At 41.8% G+C, this 16,663-nt stretch overlaps 2 protein-coding genes and 1 non-coding gene across 11 annotated transcripts in view; 1 reads left to right on the top strand and 2 right to left on the bottom strand.

Moving 5' to 3' along the window:
* The window catches only part of eya4 (EYA transcriptional coactivator and phosphatase 4), a 39,627-nt gene extending 28,049 nt beyond the window's left edge, over positions 1-11,578 (top strand). For 3 of the 9 annotated variants that reach the window (XM_056427807.1, XM_056427810.1, XM_056427812.1), the window contains 11 exons: positions 4-86; positions 1,120-1,294; positions 2,503-2,639; positions 2,835-2,918; positions 5,879-5,968; positions 6,362-6,420; positions 6,750-6,910; positions 7,476-7,590; positions 7,732-7,853; positions 9,469-9,569; positions 10,711-11,578. In XM_056427807.1, the coding sequence (XP_056283782.1) occupies positions 4-86; positions 1,120-1,294; positions 2,503-2,639; positions 2,835-2,918; positions 5,879-5,968; positions 6,362-6,420; positions 6,750-6,910; positions 7,476-7,590; positions 7,732-7,853; positions 9,469-9,569; positions 10,711-10,791 (1,208 nt within the window). In that variant the 3' untranslated portion in view covers positions 10,792-11,578. Of the gene's footprint in view, positions 1-3; positions 87-1,119; positions 1,295-2,502; positions 2,640-2,834; positions 2,919-5,878; positions 5,969-6,361; positions 6,421-6,749; positions 6,911-7,475; positions 7,591-7,731; positions 7,854-9,284; positions 9,580-10,710 lie in introns of those variants that run through there. The other 6 variants (XM_056427806.1, XM_056427809.1, XM_056427811.1 and 3 more) reach the window with 3 other exon arrangements.
* A 1,402-nt stretch (positions 11,579-12,980) lies between these two features.
* Positions 12,981-15,457, bottom strand: rps12 (ribosomal protein S12). Its single transcript, XM_056428145.1, has 6 exons — positions 15,418-15,457; positions 15,247-15,293; positions 14,321-14,437; positions 14,043-14,145; positions 13,696-13,797; positions 12,981-13,069 (listed from the first exon to the last, which is right to left on the bottom strand). The coding sequence occupies exons 2-6, from the start codon at positions 15,258-15,260 to the stop codon at positions 13,007-13,009; spliced, it is 399 nt and encodes a 132-aa protein (XP_056284120.1). The 5' UTR covers positions 15,261-15,293; positions 15,418-15,457; the 3' UTR covers positions 12,981-13,006.
* LOC130203102 (small nucleolar RNA SNORD101) lies at positions 14,528-14,607 on the bottom strand. The gene has a single exon (XR_008833439.1). It is a non-coding gene; the product is annotated as a small nucleolar RNA SNORD101 (small nucleolar RNA).
* Positions 15,458-16,663: the final 1,206 nt, after the last annotated feature.

Genomic DNA, 16,663 nt, shown 5'->3' on the forward strand with positions numbered 1-16,663 from the left:
AAGGTTCCAGTTTCACCCCTTCCTCAGGCCTCTACGCCACCAACAACTCAGTGTCCAACCCCGCCAACTACACTGCCACACAGCAGGTACCTCAGAGTCTCTGTACTGTGTGTGTGTGTGTGTCCTTTAGTTTAAACCTGTACTGCTGTTACCATCCATCTGAAAGTTAGCTCAAGTAACATTTTCCCAGGCCCAATAAGAAAGCCGGTTTCCCAAGGGAGTTCTCTGCAGGGCGGATTAACCGCGCTACATGTTTGCTCGGAGTGAATGTCCGTTTGCTCATTATGCCGGCTCAAATTAAAGATGAATCGTTAGCACTGTGCCGTTGCGATAGTATTTGAGACCAGAAGTGGTTTCACAGTCACGCTCCCACACAATGTTTCCCCTTTCGAGAAAAAAAGAAAAATCTAATCAAATTACACTGTGAACTCGCGACAAACCTACGAGAGAAGCGGACAATGAATCTTTGTGAAAGAGTGTTTTGTTCTGAATATTTCTCCATGTCCGTGTGATGAATTGTATTGTGGTAGTAAAATGCTTAAAGGGGGATTTTAATGTTCCACTATGATGGATGTGGCTGTTTAGAGGGAGAAAAGTCAAGGTTTGGCTTGTGTGGGTGGATTAAGGGGACTATAGTGTGTGCGTGTGTGTGTGTGTGTGTGTGTGTGTGTGTTTGAGCTAGAAAGAGAGAGACGGAAAGGGAGAGAGAGAGACTTATAGACAGCAAGTCTGTGTGTATACAGTTTGGGACGTGTGAATGGGCATGCTTGCACACATACTTTGCTGACTACACACCAACTGTAAAGACTGTGTGTGTGTGTGTGTGTGTGTGTGCACATTCATGTGGTGCGCTCCACTTTATAAAGGACATGTGGAGATGGACGTCGTGACAGGTTTAGAGAGCTGACTCATAAAAGCGCCCGTCTCCACTGGGACAGTAAAAAGCGGCATCACAAGGCTTTAGACGTATAAACTACAGAATCGAGGGAATAAAAGATTAGAGACATGAGAAGGATTCCTTGTAAAAAAATCTCTCTGCAAAAGTCAGTTTGAACCTCTCCAGACAAGTGAGACATCTCAATTTTCTTGTGTGCTCATAATTCATGTCATTCTCTGCAGGATTATCCCTCATATACGACGTTTGGCCAAAACCAGTATGCCCAGTATTATTCCGCCTCCACTTACGGGACTTATATGACCTCCAACAGCGTGGATGGCACAGGCACCACGGCGGCCTACCAGCTGCAAGAACCCGCCCCTGCCATGACCGAACAGGCTGCTGAACTTCACCCAGGTTTGTGTTTTGAAAGGCAGCAGATTATCAACTGCACCGCAGGTCATAAATATGCAAACAAATGTCAGGCTCCTCAGCGCTCCTTCATACTGGCTCCATCATCTTGTTTCCAGCAGAAAAAAATACCGCAGCTTGGGTAACCAAGTTCAAAACTCTCTTTCACCCGTGATGAAGCACGGGAAGTAACTTCAGACTGCAGCCATCGCCGTTTGGCATCGCGCTCGCTAATTGGAGGATCGGCACATGTTTACATTCGCCTCAGGAGCTTTGATTAGAGCGGATTCATGTTCAATATCGCACTGAGAGAGACGGGTCAGAGCGAGAGAAAGAGAAGACGACACAAGAAGGAAACCCATGTGTACAGAAACATGGCTCGCTATTCTATTTTGGTTTCTTTTTCTTCACATTTTTCTTTTTATTTGTCTTTGCTGTAATTCAGGAAGCCTAATTCGAGGAGATTATCATTCTTCCTGTCACTGGCACTTTCCCCCTTCACTTTTCCTTTCTCACAATTTCTCTTTTTGTTGTTCTCATCTCAGAGTTACAAGTCGGTATCTGTTTTTTTGGGAATGGGATGGGGGGGGGGGGGCGGGGGTTGTGTTGTCGCCCACATACTCATTGTGTCTTTGTGTCTTTCTCCTCCTCCCCCCCTCTCTCTCTCTTGGTCTCCCTCTCTCCCTGATTGAGACATAACAATATGAGAGCCGAAGCTTAGAGTCTGGTTCTGGTTACCGCACAGCAGTGGGAGCATATGGCACGGGGAGGAATGTGTGTGTGTGTGTGTGCGCTCACTTGTGTGCTCCTGCACAATTTTGTATCTTTGCACAAAAAAAAGTATCAGATTGCCTTTTAATTTATTGCACAGCTCCATCCATCCCCCTCCTCCGTTAAATCGTTACATTGCATGTTATCGTGAATCAGTCGAGTACCCTTGGTCCTGCTGTTGAGCTCCGTCGGTTGACCTGCTGTGCCAATTACCTTGAATTATTAAACCTGCCAAGACGGCGTATTACTGTACGACGTCTGAGTTATCGCTCTTCCTGAAGTGGATACTCCACCACACCTGTGGGATCAGCTAAAATCACATCATTACTGACGCTTATACAGTTTCTGATTGGCCGTGCAGTCCGAGAGCCGGACATTTGATCAATTGTAAATTCAAAATGTTTCAAACGTTTAGCCCTGCCTGTGTTTGCATACCCTCTCAGGGGACTTTGATACCATGCAGAGCCCATCCACGCCCATCAAAGAGCTGGACGACAGAGCCTGCCGGAGTGGGGGGTCCAAGTCCCGGGGCAGGGGCCGCAAGAACAACCCCTCCCCTCCCCCGGATAGTGACCTGGAGGTAAGGGGCCAGAAAGAAAGAAAAACACCCACTTGACCGAGCACTCGCTGACTGAATATATGCCATTCAAATCTCAATGGACGTGCGGTATCCTCTTCATCGTCATCCTATGGAGAGCAGGACCACCCCTGACCCTCACATATGGGCTAAAAGGACGGACATAACCGTCTTCCACCCTCTTGTTTTGTCCTCCAGAGGGTGTTCGTGTGGGATCTGGACGAGACGATAATCGTCTTCCACTCTCTGCTCACGGGCTCCTACGCACAGAAATATGGCAAGGTAAGATCCGGCCTTCACGGGCTGTCTGTTTATTACTATGTCAATCTATCCATCCGCTTTCTTTCTGTCTGCCAAAGTGGATGCCAGAGGCTGCAGCTGGGACAACACTGTTCTGGTTTTGATTCAATGAAGGCGGATAAATCTTCACACTTTTTTGAAATACCACAATTGGCCAAATGGTGGATTTAAACTTCTCAAACCCTGAGAGGAAAGGTTACTACTGCTGCACTGTGGAAGCTTGGAGGTATGATATGTAATCCTGTTACGGACTGACCCAAGAAAGCACTTAAAGACAAATGAAAAATTCTCACACAGTTTCAGTTGGATTTGCTCTTTGAACATTGAACTGTCCGGCGGTCAACGTCCAAATGAGACACGGGAGATGATGATAATGCTGATGCCCTCCTCTGCTTTACTTTCAGTTATTTCCTTTAGCTCAAAGCAATGGGCCTGCAGTGTACCAGTAGTGAGTGGACCTGTTGTTGCCCTGGAAGTCGCTGAAAGAAATATATAGTGACGAAAAGAAGAAGTTTTACCACTATTTTCATGTATTTTATTTTGTTGTTTTAATATATATTAATTTATTTCATTTTCTACGAAAAGTAAATAATGGCCTAGAATGATGAATTTCACTCAGATTATATAAGTAAATAGGAACGTCATTTAACTTGTTTGGAACTTCCAAATTTAACTTTAATGCAGTTTTTATTCAAATGCTACTTACAATAAGCATGCGCTTCAAATAAGTTTAATTTGACTGAATATTTAATATTAACATTATATCCACTATACTTCAATAATGTTATGGTGAATGTATGATGATGAACACATACATAACAACTAATTCAATGTACTATATATAAGGAATACATTGAAAGTCCTTTATAATTGCTATCGCTTACATTAGTTTAATCATAATTTAACATGCAAACGTCTTACTTGGACAGATGTTTATTTCGATCTTTATTTTGAACTTATTTGGTGGTCTCGACCTCTCACCTAATAGCTACACTGTTTATAGTTTCCTTTATTTAATAGCTCCTGGCTCTGATCTGGGATCATCCTATGTGGCCACGGCTACAGATTTTTTACTGGGTGATGTCGTTTCCTGTGGGCACCGCCGAGGCCACCAGCCTGCCTGTACGGGCTTCGCTTCCTACTCCGCAGCCTGCAAAGTCCATTCCGATATTCTCATTTGGCAGTCGAAGAAAAGCCGGCACAGCACACACACCATGTGGAGCCAGACTCGGAGCCATATGGAGCCCAGGCGTTTTACGGATAGTGGGCTGTGCGGGCAACGATGTACTTCCCATTGGCTGTGCAGTATTTTGAATTTCATGTTTGGCAATTAGTATTTAATGGGCATAACTTGAGTACTTGTAGATCTGTCTTTGTTAGGCGTTTTTGAATTAAGGACAATTTGTTTGATCCTCATTTCTTCAAAGTTTGAGGGTTCAGATTTGCTTTCAAGGTTCAGTTTAGAATCTGTGTGTGTGTGTGTGTGTGTTTGTGCGTGTGTGTGTGTGTGTGTGTGTGTGTGTGTGTGTGTGTGTGTGTGTGTGTGTGTGTGTGTGTGTGTGTGTGTGTGTGTGTGTGGGTGTGTGTGTGTGTGTGTGTGTCGACATGCATATACATTTCAGGGTGAAGACTTCCTTTAAGGTTTAGGATTCAAATAATCTCGCAAACGCTTGGCTGAAGTAGAAATGAGGAAATAATGAATGAAATGTCAACGGCTCAAATAAAGTTCCATGTTACCTCTGATAATGTGCCATGTTTTGTATTAAAAATAATTTTAAGAGCATTTGTTCACCTCATTTGCTGCTGCTGCTCTCAAGAAATGTCGTGGCAGCTGTGTCTGTTCACACCTCGCCCAAAATAGTGTTTACACTGTTGACATAGCAACCACAAGACCGAAGTACCCTTCTCATACGGGCTCTGTGGGTATATCTGCTCTAAATGATGTTCCACTCTTTAATACATGTACATACACACAGAGCTATTATAATGATCGTGAGGTGTTGAGTTTCCAGCGCTCGAATGATAACAGCGGAGGTTGAGAGTGGAATTGTTTCAGGCAACTTTTGCCAGGACAAAGTAATATCTGCAATTTTCTGTGATTGATTGAACTTGTCTGGCAAAATATACATTTTTTAAAAAGCAACCTCAGCCTTTCTGGAGCCCAAAGCAACAGCCAAATTCAAGTGCTCAAAGGGAATAAACACGTTTCAGCCGTGAGTGTTTCGACACACACTGATGTCAGGAGCTCTCTTTGGCTGGACGCCAACATAATCATTACCTGAGAGACATAAGTGCCTCTTGTCTCTGTGATTGACAGGTGAAAGCAGGGAAGAAACAGTCAAAATTGATGCTTTTTTACGATTAGCAGCTCTCTCAAGTTCTGGAGAGCGGCGCACACTTTCTGTGCCCGTGGGCCTCGCTCGCTTTCACTCTCCTTCATGTTAGTTTCTTTCTATTCTGGTCGTCTGACGGCGTCAGCGAATCGTGCGGAAAGCTGTCGTCCCTTGCTGACCTATCACAGATGATGGTTTTTGCAGCTGAGCCCCCGGCTCACACATACACACAGAAACCATTCACATACCACATACACTCCGAGCGTCTCCCTTTGAGGGTGCCTACTGCAATAGAGTAGCACCCCCGCCCCCCACACACACGTACACACGTACACACACACACACACACACGCAAACACCCCACCAGCACCGACCATGAGGAATGTTGATGGGACAGAACAAGTGCAACCTGTCTGTCAGCATGATGAGAGGAGCGTACCAACTCTAAAAGTGAGGGTGTGGGGCCGAGGGTGTGAAGTTGGGTGGGGGGGGAGCGGGGGTCCAAACAGTAACATTTATTGGGACAAGAGGAGGTGACGTCTCTCGGATAGTTTGCCCCAATGGTGATGTCATGATGGTAATGATGATGCGATCTTCCTCTTCCATTAGGATCCTCCGATGGCGGTAACGCTCGGTCTGAGGATGGAAGAGATGATCTTCAACTTGGCTGACACACACTTATTCTTTAATGACCTGGAGGTGAGACAGAAATACACATGTCACAACTTTAAAGGTCACGGTGAAAGATTTCTTGCACAATATTCAAATTTTGCACAGAGCACACATAAAGCACTCAAATACTGCCCTCTAGTGGTGTGAAGCGGTGTAACGTACCACTAACCAATGTTTATATTACAATTTAGTTCATGCTGTTTTGTTATAATTGTTTGTATGACAAATGGATGAATACATTTAATAACTGGAAACCTATTATATCCAGAGCATTTGTGTAACTTCCTTTGTCTCGATATAGTTTACAGTTACCATAGATGGTGATGTGTATGTGTTTTATTATGCTTTATTTCTTTATAATAAGTCAATGGCCTTATCTTCTCTTATTTGTGTGGTGTTTATGTCTGTGTGTGCGCACAGGAGTGTGATCAGGTACATATTGATGATGTGTCATCAGACGACAATGGCCAGGACTTAAGGTGAGGATACAACAATTCACATTGTTTAAATAAAGAGTTTGATGTTGAAATTGTTGATTTAATTAAATTAATTTTATAATTAATACATTTATTTATACTATTTTTACGAATCCCAATATTTGTTTCTGTGCTTGTCTCTTTTCTTAATGGTAATACATCAATATGTAAAACAGTAACTTTTAAAATATCCACATTTCTTACTATATCTTTGCATTTTAAAAAGGAAGTCATACATTGCCTTTATAGTACTGAATAATGAAATAACCATTTGATCTTTATGTTCTACCAGAGGAGATTTTTCAAATAAAACATATCATTATTATTGACAGTACTTACAGTTTTGCAACTGATGGCTTCCATGCAGCTGCAACCAGCGCCAACCTGTGCCTGGCTACGGGTGTCCGCGGCGGGGTGGACTGGATGAGGAAACTGGCCTTCCGCTACCGACGAGTCAAAGAGATGTATAGCACGTACAAAAACAATGTGGGGGGTAAGCCAATCCGACACCGGGGATAGACGAGAGCGCGATAGAGAGGGGGAGGTTTGGTTTATTTGAACAGGTACATTGTCTCCCAATGATTCAGGTATCAAAATAATTGTCTTGTTTCATGATGTTTTTTTCATATATTGTGTACAGCGGCTACGGTGTGTAATAGCATAATAATCTCAAATGTATGATACTTGTATGAAAACTGAGTTTTAGAAAATCTTAACCAGCATTAATGACAATTTTTTTTAAATGAAGAAAAATAAGCCACACTCTGGGGGAAAAATACATTTCAAAACATATTACAGTATGCTGTATATCTGAATTTATGAAAACAGCAAAATACTGTATATAAAGATTTATATTTCTTTTCAATTTCTATGTGTTTATGAAATCTGATATTAACAAAGCTGCTGCTGGCCTGTAATTTTTGTTAATTCTAAATGGGCTAATTATTTTTATCTAAAGAATTTTAGGCCAAGAAAAAAATATATATATTTATCCTCCTGATATATAATTAAGTACGTGTGATGCTTTATGGGTTTAATAAAGTCATGCTGTGTTTTAGGTCTTCTGGGTCCAGCGAAAAGAGACGCCTGGCTGCAGCTGAGGGCAGAAATTGAGGCTCTGACCGACTCCTGGCTCACCCACGCACTCAAGTCTCTGTCCATCATCAGCTCCAGGTGTCACTTCGTTACACGTGTTCTTTCTTCCCCTCGTCATTGCCTACGTTCATTATTAAGATCAATATGATCCATAAATCCATCCATCGATCCGCTCAGCCACGATCACATAGGAACGTCTGCTCTCTGTCCCGCCCGCAGGAGTAACTGTGTCAACGTGTTGGTGACCACAACGCAGCTCATACCAGCGCTGGCTAAAGTTCTCTTATATAGTCTGGGATCCGTTTTCCCCGTCGAGAACATTTACAGTGCAACGAAAATAGGTAAGACACGCATGTTCCATAAATTCTCAACAATAATCTCATGTTGGTGGGAACGATGGATGACCGTGATTTGATAATACCCGACTGTATATTTGACTTGTGGTATTTTGACGGTGCAAAGGTCACATGGATTTTGTTGGTTTGTTAATTATTTTTGTATGTTTCTTCATCTACTCCATATGTCACTGATATCCTGTTTCTTGTGTTGATATTTAAGCTATTGCTCAAGTTGGGCTCAGGTTCACTGAATGGCTGGTTGGGAATGTTTGAGTTACAGTATGTTTAATTTTACACCGTGTGTGTGTGTGTGTGTGTGTGTGCGTGTGTGTAATTGAACCCAGTTCATTAAATCAATAGATCCCGCTGGTTACACTTTAGCCAAACACACACACACACACACTTTGACCTTGAGCAAGAGGCTATCAAGTAGTCGTGGTATACTATAGTACTAGTAGATTTATAAATTAAATTAAATGACTATGTATGAATATTATAATAACTAGCATTACAATACATATTCTTTTAATCCGTGCTCCCTATATTAAAATAATTACAGTAACTGTATATTTCTCTGTGCCATTTTTTACGACTTTACCGTAATTACATAAATAAAACCGTGACAGGCATAACTTGTGACATTAGGCCTTTGTTATTTAAGATTGCTCACTATATGTGACCATGTGACTTTTTTTCGTTTTCTTTTTCACATCCAGTGAAATTTATATTTTTATGGCATCATTAAATTATGAATTTCAATCCCAAAGTGACATTGCGTTTGCGTTAATAATACCTTTGAGGTATGCAAACTTCTGCAGGCGGCCTCTTCGCTCCAGCCTCGGACTATGTACCTCTTCTGATTTAAATTATTTGAGCTTACAATATAATATTTTTCTAAATCAAGATGACCAGTTTTTTTTCTTCTTCTAAATTGCTTAACTATCATTGACAGCTGCTGTTCAACAGGGAACAGGTGTTTCCACTTAATTAGCCTGATTAGACCTTTTCTAAAGGCTGTGCTTGATTGACATCTCTCCGCAGGTATGAGGGTGGGGAACATTAAGCATTCACCATTCCCATTGGTTCATGAAGTTTGGCGAACCCCCATGTGATTCTAGCATAGCTCCACCCACTTTCAACCTTATTAGAAGTCTAATCAGCCAGAGTAATTGGACTTGATCACTGTACGTGATCGTGACGGGTTTTTATCTGTAATCACACGCCTATTATTCAGTTAGTTACGCCACCGTACTGCAGACATTCAGAAAAAATAAAGCCGCGTTTGTGTGTGTGTGTGTGTGTGTGTGTGTGTGAGTGTGACAGCCTCCTCTCCTTCACTTCACCCTTGATGCACACAGCTTTGCATTTTCATGTGTTTTATTTCCATCCAAACAATAAAGAAAAAACCTGTGAAAGCCATGTGTTTGTCTCCAGGCAAAGAGAGCTGTTTTGAGCGTATAGTCTCCCGCTTTGGCACTAACATTACATATGTTGTGGTTGGCGATGCGAAGGATGAAGAGCATGCGGCAAGCCAGGTAAACAAACGACTTCTGAACTTTGACCCCTCTGACCTTGTGACCCTCCTTCCTCCCCCCTTGTTTATTTGTTTTTTTTGCAGGAAAAGAGAGTTGCTTTGAGCGCATAATGCAAAGGTTTGGCAGGAAAGTAGTGTATGTTGTAATTGGGGACGGTGTGGAAGAAGAGCAGGCGGCCAAAAAGGTAATGGACACGCAACCTCACCGTGACCCCGCCTTCTCCACACAGTGTGAGCTCTGATTGGACGAAGCCTGCCTTTCTTTGCTGTAGAGGATTTGTGATGGTCGTTTACTTTTTTTCTGTTCTACTTGCTGCTGTTTTTTTTATTTTTATGGAGTGTTGGGAGACTTATGATTGCAACTGTCAGGGTGAAGATCTGAGATTGCGACTTGGCTAATGCGGTACATTTTGCACTTACTTTTTAAAGTCAAATAAACCAAATTGATGAGCCTTCTGCAGCTAAATTGTATCATACATTTCTTGACTGAACTTGATATGGGTCACATTTGACATGAAAAAGAATGACTGCAAAAATGTACATTTAGCAGTCATGCTATTTTTTCTTCTTCATCCAGTGGTGTGTGGAGTCTGTTTCATTGCTACTGTAATATTTGTGAGAGAAAAGTAGTTATATCACAACAAAAAGACAAAGTAAGAAGTGATATACTCGGACATATTGCCTCAAGTGTGAATATAAACCCCATCTCTTCTCCAGCTTTGGGTTTCATTCATTACGCTGGGATTGTTAAAGGAACAGTTTGACATTATGGGAAATATGCAGATTTGCTTTCTTGAGTTAGATGAGAAGACCAACTCTCCCTTGAAGCTAATGCTGCAACCAGTTAGCCTAGCATAGCATAAAGGCTAAAAAACGAGCGGGAAACCAACCAGCGTGTCCAAAGCTAACATAATCACATTTCCTGCTTCTCTATAGCTAACACATTAACATAATTTTGGAGCTATGTGCAGCAGTTTTACATAGAGATGTGTGTCATTTTTCTAATAATTCTGTATCGAGCACAGCTCGTTGTTTTCTCATTCCCAGTTTCGATGCTAAGCTAACGGCTACAGCCCAATTGAGTCACAGATATGAGCGGTATAGGTCATCTCATCTAAATGAACTCTCGGGACAAAAGCAGATGAGTCTATTCCCCAAGATGCTGATCTCCTTTAAGCCTCGGGATTGCATGGGTTTTGTTTGCAGTGCTTTTGCAAAGCAAGCAGCTACAAGCTACTGTCGTGTAGCTTGCATGACTTACGGTGGCGGTGTGCAGCTACGAAACACGACGCCCGTTGGTTCTAATGGTTTGTGTTCACTCCACAGCACAACATGCCCTTCTGGAGGATATCCAGTCACTCTGACCTGCTGGCTCTACACCAAGCACTGGAGTTTGAGTACCTGTAACTAAAATAGCAATATGGACTCATAAAATGTTACCGCAGACGTGGTCAGCCCCTTTCTTTTGTACAACTATTTAAGAACAAACGATACACTGCAACAGTTTTTGTGATTTTTTTTTTCTTCTTTTTTTGTCTGACAAAACTCTGAACGGTCTTAAGAAGCAAAGACGATGTGAACGGTGGTAGAGAAAATAAAAGTGGGATTGAGCGATGACTCAAGTACAAAGCTCAGCCCTGAGGTTGCAATGCTGGGAACAGACCGCTGTGAAACCCCCCCCACCCCGATATCCACGGTCCTTCCAGCGATAGTTGACTGAAAGCCTGTTACGGCTTCCCTTGGCCTGGGAGGATATTTCCTGGGCAACTCCTTGATGTTTGTTTTTTATGGTGCACACAGACTAGTATCAGGCCTGATGTGGGTGACCTGGGATGAACCATCTTCAAACAAGGGCTTTTCTGTACAGCCATTATGAGTGTGAGAATAACAGCTGCTTTCTTTTTTTGTATGTTTTCTTCCTGGTGATATAATAATCACAACACAATGCAGTCTGCATCAGAAACTTGTGTAAATTATTTACAATAAACTTAAGGGGGCAGTGGTGTCTTTTTTGTCAAGGAAAGGAAATTACATTTGTGGGGTCTGTTTTTTTTCTCTCTAAATTTTTGTAATTTTTTTGGGCGGGGGGAATTGAGGATGTGCGTCATGTGTTGTGCCTTAATGTGTTTGAATGTCTTTTCTTTATTCAGAAATGTCTATGTATGTAGATATAAAGGAGAACTTATCCAAATGACTTATGCATCTTCTTTCCTAATGAAATTAGAAAACAGATTATAAAAAAAAAAAGATTGTGTGGCATAAAGAGACCACACTAAATGTTTCTTAAGTCAGCATTTCTGTATGGCAGCCACTCCATTCCAGTGTGTTGAAGTCTGAGAGGCACACGTTTCTACTTCACGAGGTAGATTAGTTGATCACCTGAAGAAAAGGATAAAAACACTGCCATGATAATCACTATCCTCTTGCAACAGGAACAGCTTGAGGGCAGAAGAAGTAATCATACTTTGAATTTGTATATAGCGCTTTTCTATAGAATCAAAGATGCTTTACATCTACTACTAGGTCATTTGAAGACTTGACAATGCCAAGAATTAAAAAGAAAGTTGAGTGAGGAAAAAAAAAATTAAATTCTGGTTTTCAAGGCAGAGGGATACAGTAAGCATCAGGTTGCTCCCATCCCAGAAATGCCAAAGACTGCTTCATAAAAAGTCAAGCAGCTGATTTTAGGGACAAGTTAGACAATTCCTCCCCGGGATGACAACAAAACTCATTTGAATGTCATACAATCGTAGCATGACCTCCAAAAAAATGGCAAACAGCAGCTGGGGTGAAGGGCACAGCGAGGACGGTCAGAAACGGGCTGCTAGGGGCAGGGCCAAAATAGTGCAGAGCTAGAAAAAAGGCCATCAGCGAGAAGCAAACAGCCAGGCTGAGGTTCGGACCAGAGGACTGGAGCACGGTCATCTTGTCTGTCAAGTCCGATATTCAGCTGGAGAGGTCTACAAGCCGCAGTGTCTCGCACATACCGGGACCATTCTTGAATTGTTGCACCAGTAGTGGTATGAAACAGCAACGTGAGACTGGTGGAGAACTTTGAAAGAAATACGTGATTGTTATTCCAAATATTGACTTCTGAAGTCTTCCCAAGTTATATCAATATTGCTTTTAAAAAAAAAAAATCTTTGCATTATTAGAGATCAGAAAACACTGCTTCTGAAATTTTTAGCAGTTATTTTCTGCAAATAAATGCTCTAAATTTCTTTTTTAAATTTGGGAGAAATGTTGTTTATAGAATAAAACAATGTTCAGGTTACACAAACACGTAGATGTAAAACTAGAGAAACACATTAGTTTTGAACGGGTACTTTTTTCCAGTGCTGCATTTAAAAAAATCCTGGTGTCCTGTAAAGCACCACCACATTTTATAAATTGTAAAAAGCCAGCGACGTTCATAGTCATGGTGTAAATTCATCTCAGTGGCACTTGTTCTTACTGATGTTGAACTCCATGAACATTGCATATACACATTTTAAATTCAGCAAGTGAGCTGAAATAGTTACGGTTAAAAAAAAAAAAATCGACCGGTGGTCAATAAAATATCCAAAAGGAAAAAAGGGACTACTTCAGACGACACCAACTATTTCCACTTTTTATTGAAATTTTATTTCTTTGCTTTGAAGTATTCTTCAATCACATCCTTTGCTTGAGACTCCTTGCCATAGTCCTGTTGAGAGAAAGAGACATCATTTTGAGATGCGCATGAGAGACTCGACTAATGAAATTACAGCTCTGGTGGTATTACTGGCTCGTGAGGCTGAATCACTGTAGGTCAAAAAAAAAAGGCAAAAGGCCAAAGATTTGTTTGTGCTTAAATTACAAAACGTGTTTCTACTAGAGGGACAAGTGTAATTTTAAGATGTTGGCAAACCGAATAAAATGTTCTTTAAAAAAATGTAAAGCTACATGGATATTATCAGTTTGTATTAATGCTCCAATATCTGGACGGATGACAAACACAGACTTTTTAAGATTTGATAGGAATGACTAAAGTTGAACACATGACACCAAGTTATTGCATTAAAAATTACTGCATTTTGATTTAGACACAAAACACAGCCATTTAAAAGATGAATTAGTGATGACATGTCACTATTTGGGATCCCAGACATCACAGGTAGATGACAGGGCTTGTACCCTGGCAGCCACTTAGCCAAGCATTTCTCAACAGCTACATGGCACAGACTGTCAGCTCTCATACGTCTTAACTAATCTACTCAACATCAATATACATTTCATTGGGTTTCTGGTTGAATACAGGCCAAATAATGTCCCTTAAAAACAAAGCATTACCTTGACAACGACACAGCTGCAGCCCACAATCTTGCGGGGTTTGCCCTCACGGTCAATCTTGCACAGACCGACCCACTCGCCGAGCTTCTTGTTGTCATCAACCTAAATAGAAGTTAAGACATCAATTATGTCACATGCCTGATAAACAGGGTAACTAATGTGCACTGAAGTGTAGTCACAATTGCTTTCAGAGTTTTACAAGTACTTGTGCAGGGAGAAAAAAAAAACCCTGCAAACTCCACTTTCTGTACATCAGACACAATAGCTCTACAAGTCTCGTTTTATAATAACTATTTTATGAATGATCTCCATTTTAACCTGTGAAATTGGGGAGGGGACGCAAGTACCTTGATTAGGTTGATCTGATGCTCAGCACAGAGGGCTTCCACCAGCTTGACATATGTGGGCTCATCACAGTTGCCTGCAAGGGCGCAGAGATGGGCTTGACGCCTGGAAAACACAGAATAGTTTCAGTCAGAACTTGTACATCATTTGAAAATCTCAAAATTTGACAGAAGTCAACTAACAATAGCAGACTTCCACACATGCATTAAGTAGAGGGAGCCATGCCATCACAGGCGATAGAGCCATAAGGACAAAACCAAATAGACGTAAAATAACTTACTTGTCCAGGGCCTTGGCAGCCTCACGGATACCACGGGCGAGGCCATCGTGGATCAGTGCGGTCTTGAGCACTTCAGGGAGAGCCGTGTTGACATCCATCACACCTCCAGCAGCGACGCTATCGAAAACAGGTGGACACGGAAGGGCGAAAGTTAACACAATTACCAATATGGGCACGACAAACTAGTGGAATCTAGCAGAGCTTCCAGCAGTGTCAGAAAGTGGATCTCACTCATTGTAGAGTGAAGGGGTATCCGACAAAAGAAAATAAAGTCATCATTCAAGTGCCAGAGAGCTCACCTAAACAAAAAGTCGTACGCTTCAGTACAGCTGACCCTTCAATGTTTACATTTTGATTCTCAGTATTCTTTATACAATCCTTGTCAGACGCGGAGAAAATCCCACTAAAGGAAACGTAGCAAAGTGCATTTATTTAAGCAAAAGAAGATGTGTTCATTAAATATGACGTATGCTATTACGTTTGAAGTTTGTCGAGCTCTTTCAGTTATTTAAATCCAGGTGTGGGGAACAGTTTGGGTCCAAGTCAGCGTTACTACAACCACTTCTTCCCCCACGTAGTGAAATTACTTGACATAGCATCGCAAGCACACGAATGTCAACTTCCCCAAATATTAACCACCCCTACACTGTGTGCTTAACGCAACTAACTTTAATAACGTGACACGCGGAGCTATACAGTGTCTCCCTTCACAACATGCAACTTCGCGTAGCTAGCCGGTTAGCTTCAGCAGATAAAGAGGCCACACCGAAACTCAAAATAACTACACCAATCGTTGTCGGAACCTTAAACATTTCCCGGAATACTTTACAATTAAAACAGAAGTCAGCGCCGTTTTGTTCGTTATTAATCCCGCTAGGTTATTTAGAAATCCCTCTTTATGCGTTAATGTAGAGCGTCACGCTCACCCATCCTCGGCCATTGTTGATTATTGATGGATGGTGGGCTTAAAGTTCTGCAATAAAGAACGGAAATGAAAGGAACGTTATTAAACATCACGAACAGGTCACTGGGAGGCATTTATATGTTGAGATGTTTGACTAATCTCTTGGATTGTGCCGGTAGTCGAAAAAACTTACCCTGTCCTCCTCTTGGGTAGCAGTAAAAGAGGACGTCATAACCTCGCGACATTGCTTTAACCGCGCCAGGCCCCGCTCGCGCAAAGGCGTCCAACATAACGCCTGTTGGAGTTTCAATGCTCAGCTCAAAACAAATCGCTAAACCATTATGAAATACCTAAATTAATTGATACATGAACTGTATGCAATATAAGATGATTATATTAGATATTATTAATAATTATAATATAAAACTAAACTCAATATGAGAACATTTTATTTATGTGTATTTTATTTTACAATTGAAACAACTAGGATACTCTCCAATATTCCAGAGTCCTTGAATATACCTCCTAGCAGGCACGTGCACAGACATTTTGGGGGGCAGGTGCTCAAACCAAAAAAAAGGGCACCCAATGCCAAAAAAAAATTCTGAAAGAGTTGAAGCATAAGCAGCAATACACTGATGATGCTGTCCTCGACCTGCGTTTCCTCTGGGCAGCATCAGACCGCTAGCTTACATTTTCTTTATGAATAAAGATTAATATTATATAGCAACAACAGTACAAGCGTTCTGATTGGCTAATGGGCGTCATCCCAGCCACGTATTGCCCTCCTCGCTGGTCTGATACGGATCCGTATTGCCCTCTGACCTCATTTTCAAAATGAACGATATTGATAGACATCAACAGCCAAGAGCAGTGGTCCTCAAACTAAGGCCCGCGGGCCGGATACGGCCCGCCTCCACATTTGGCCCGGCCCTCTGAATAAGAGAGGCCGTATGATTTTTTTTTCAGTCTGACAACGCAAATCCTAGACTAGCCCCTGTTAAATAGAACGGAATAATAATTATCTCTCTCTCTTCTCTCTCTCTCTCTCTCTCTCTCTCTCTCTCTCTCTCCCTCTCTCTCTCTCTCTTCTCTCTCTTCTCTCTCTCTCTCTCCTCTCTCTCTCTCTCTCTCTCTCTCTCTCTCTCTCTCTCTCTCTTCTCTCTCTCTCTCTCTCTCTCTCTCTCTCTCTCTCTCTCTCTCTCTCTCTCTCTCTCTCTCTCTCTCTCTCTCTTCTCTCTCTCTCTCTCTCTCTCTCTCTCTCTCTTCTCTCTCTCCTCTCTCTCCCTCTCTCTATTCTCTAAACATAACTAACGTCAGTAAACAGCTGGACAAGACTTTGAAATCACGGATTTCGTGAGTTTTTGTTTGTTTATTTTTTTAGGAAACGTCGGACCAGTTGTTACGTCATGTTTTCAGCTAATGTTGTGGTTGATTTA

This window comes from Pseudoliparis swirei, chromosome 12, assembly GCF_029220125.1.
Source record: "Pseudoliparis swirei isolate HS2019 ecotype Mariana Trench chromosome 12, NWPU_hadal_v1, whole genome shotgun sequence".
NCBI classification, from domain to species: Eukaryota; Metazoa; Chordata; class Actinopteri; order Perciformes; family Liparidae; genus Pseudoliparis; species Pseudoliparis swirei.

Bases quoted from the DNA above. Each gene is read 5' to 3' on its own strand.
- rps12 (XM_056428145.1), bottom strand. The intron at 14,146-14,320 runs GTAAGTTATTTT...TGTGTTTTCCAG, and splicing joins GCTGCCAAGGCCCTGGACAA to GCGTCAAGCCCATCTCTGCG. The intron at 13,070-13,695 runs GTAATGCTTTGT...TTCTCTCAACAG, and splicing joins GCAGCTGTGTCGTTGTCAAG to GACTATGGCAAGGAGTCTCA.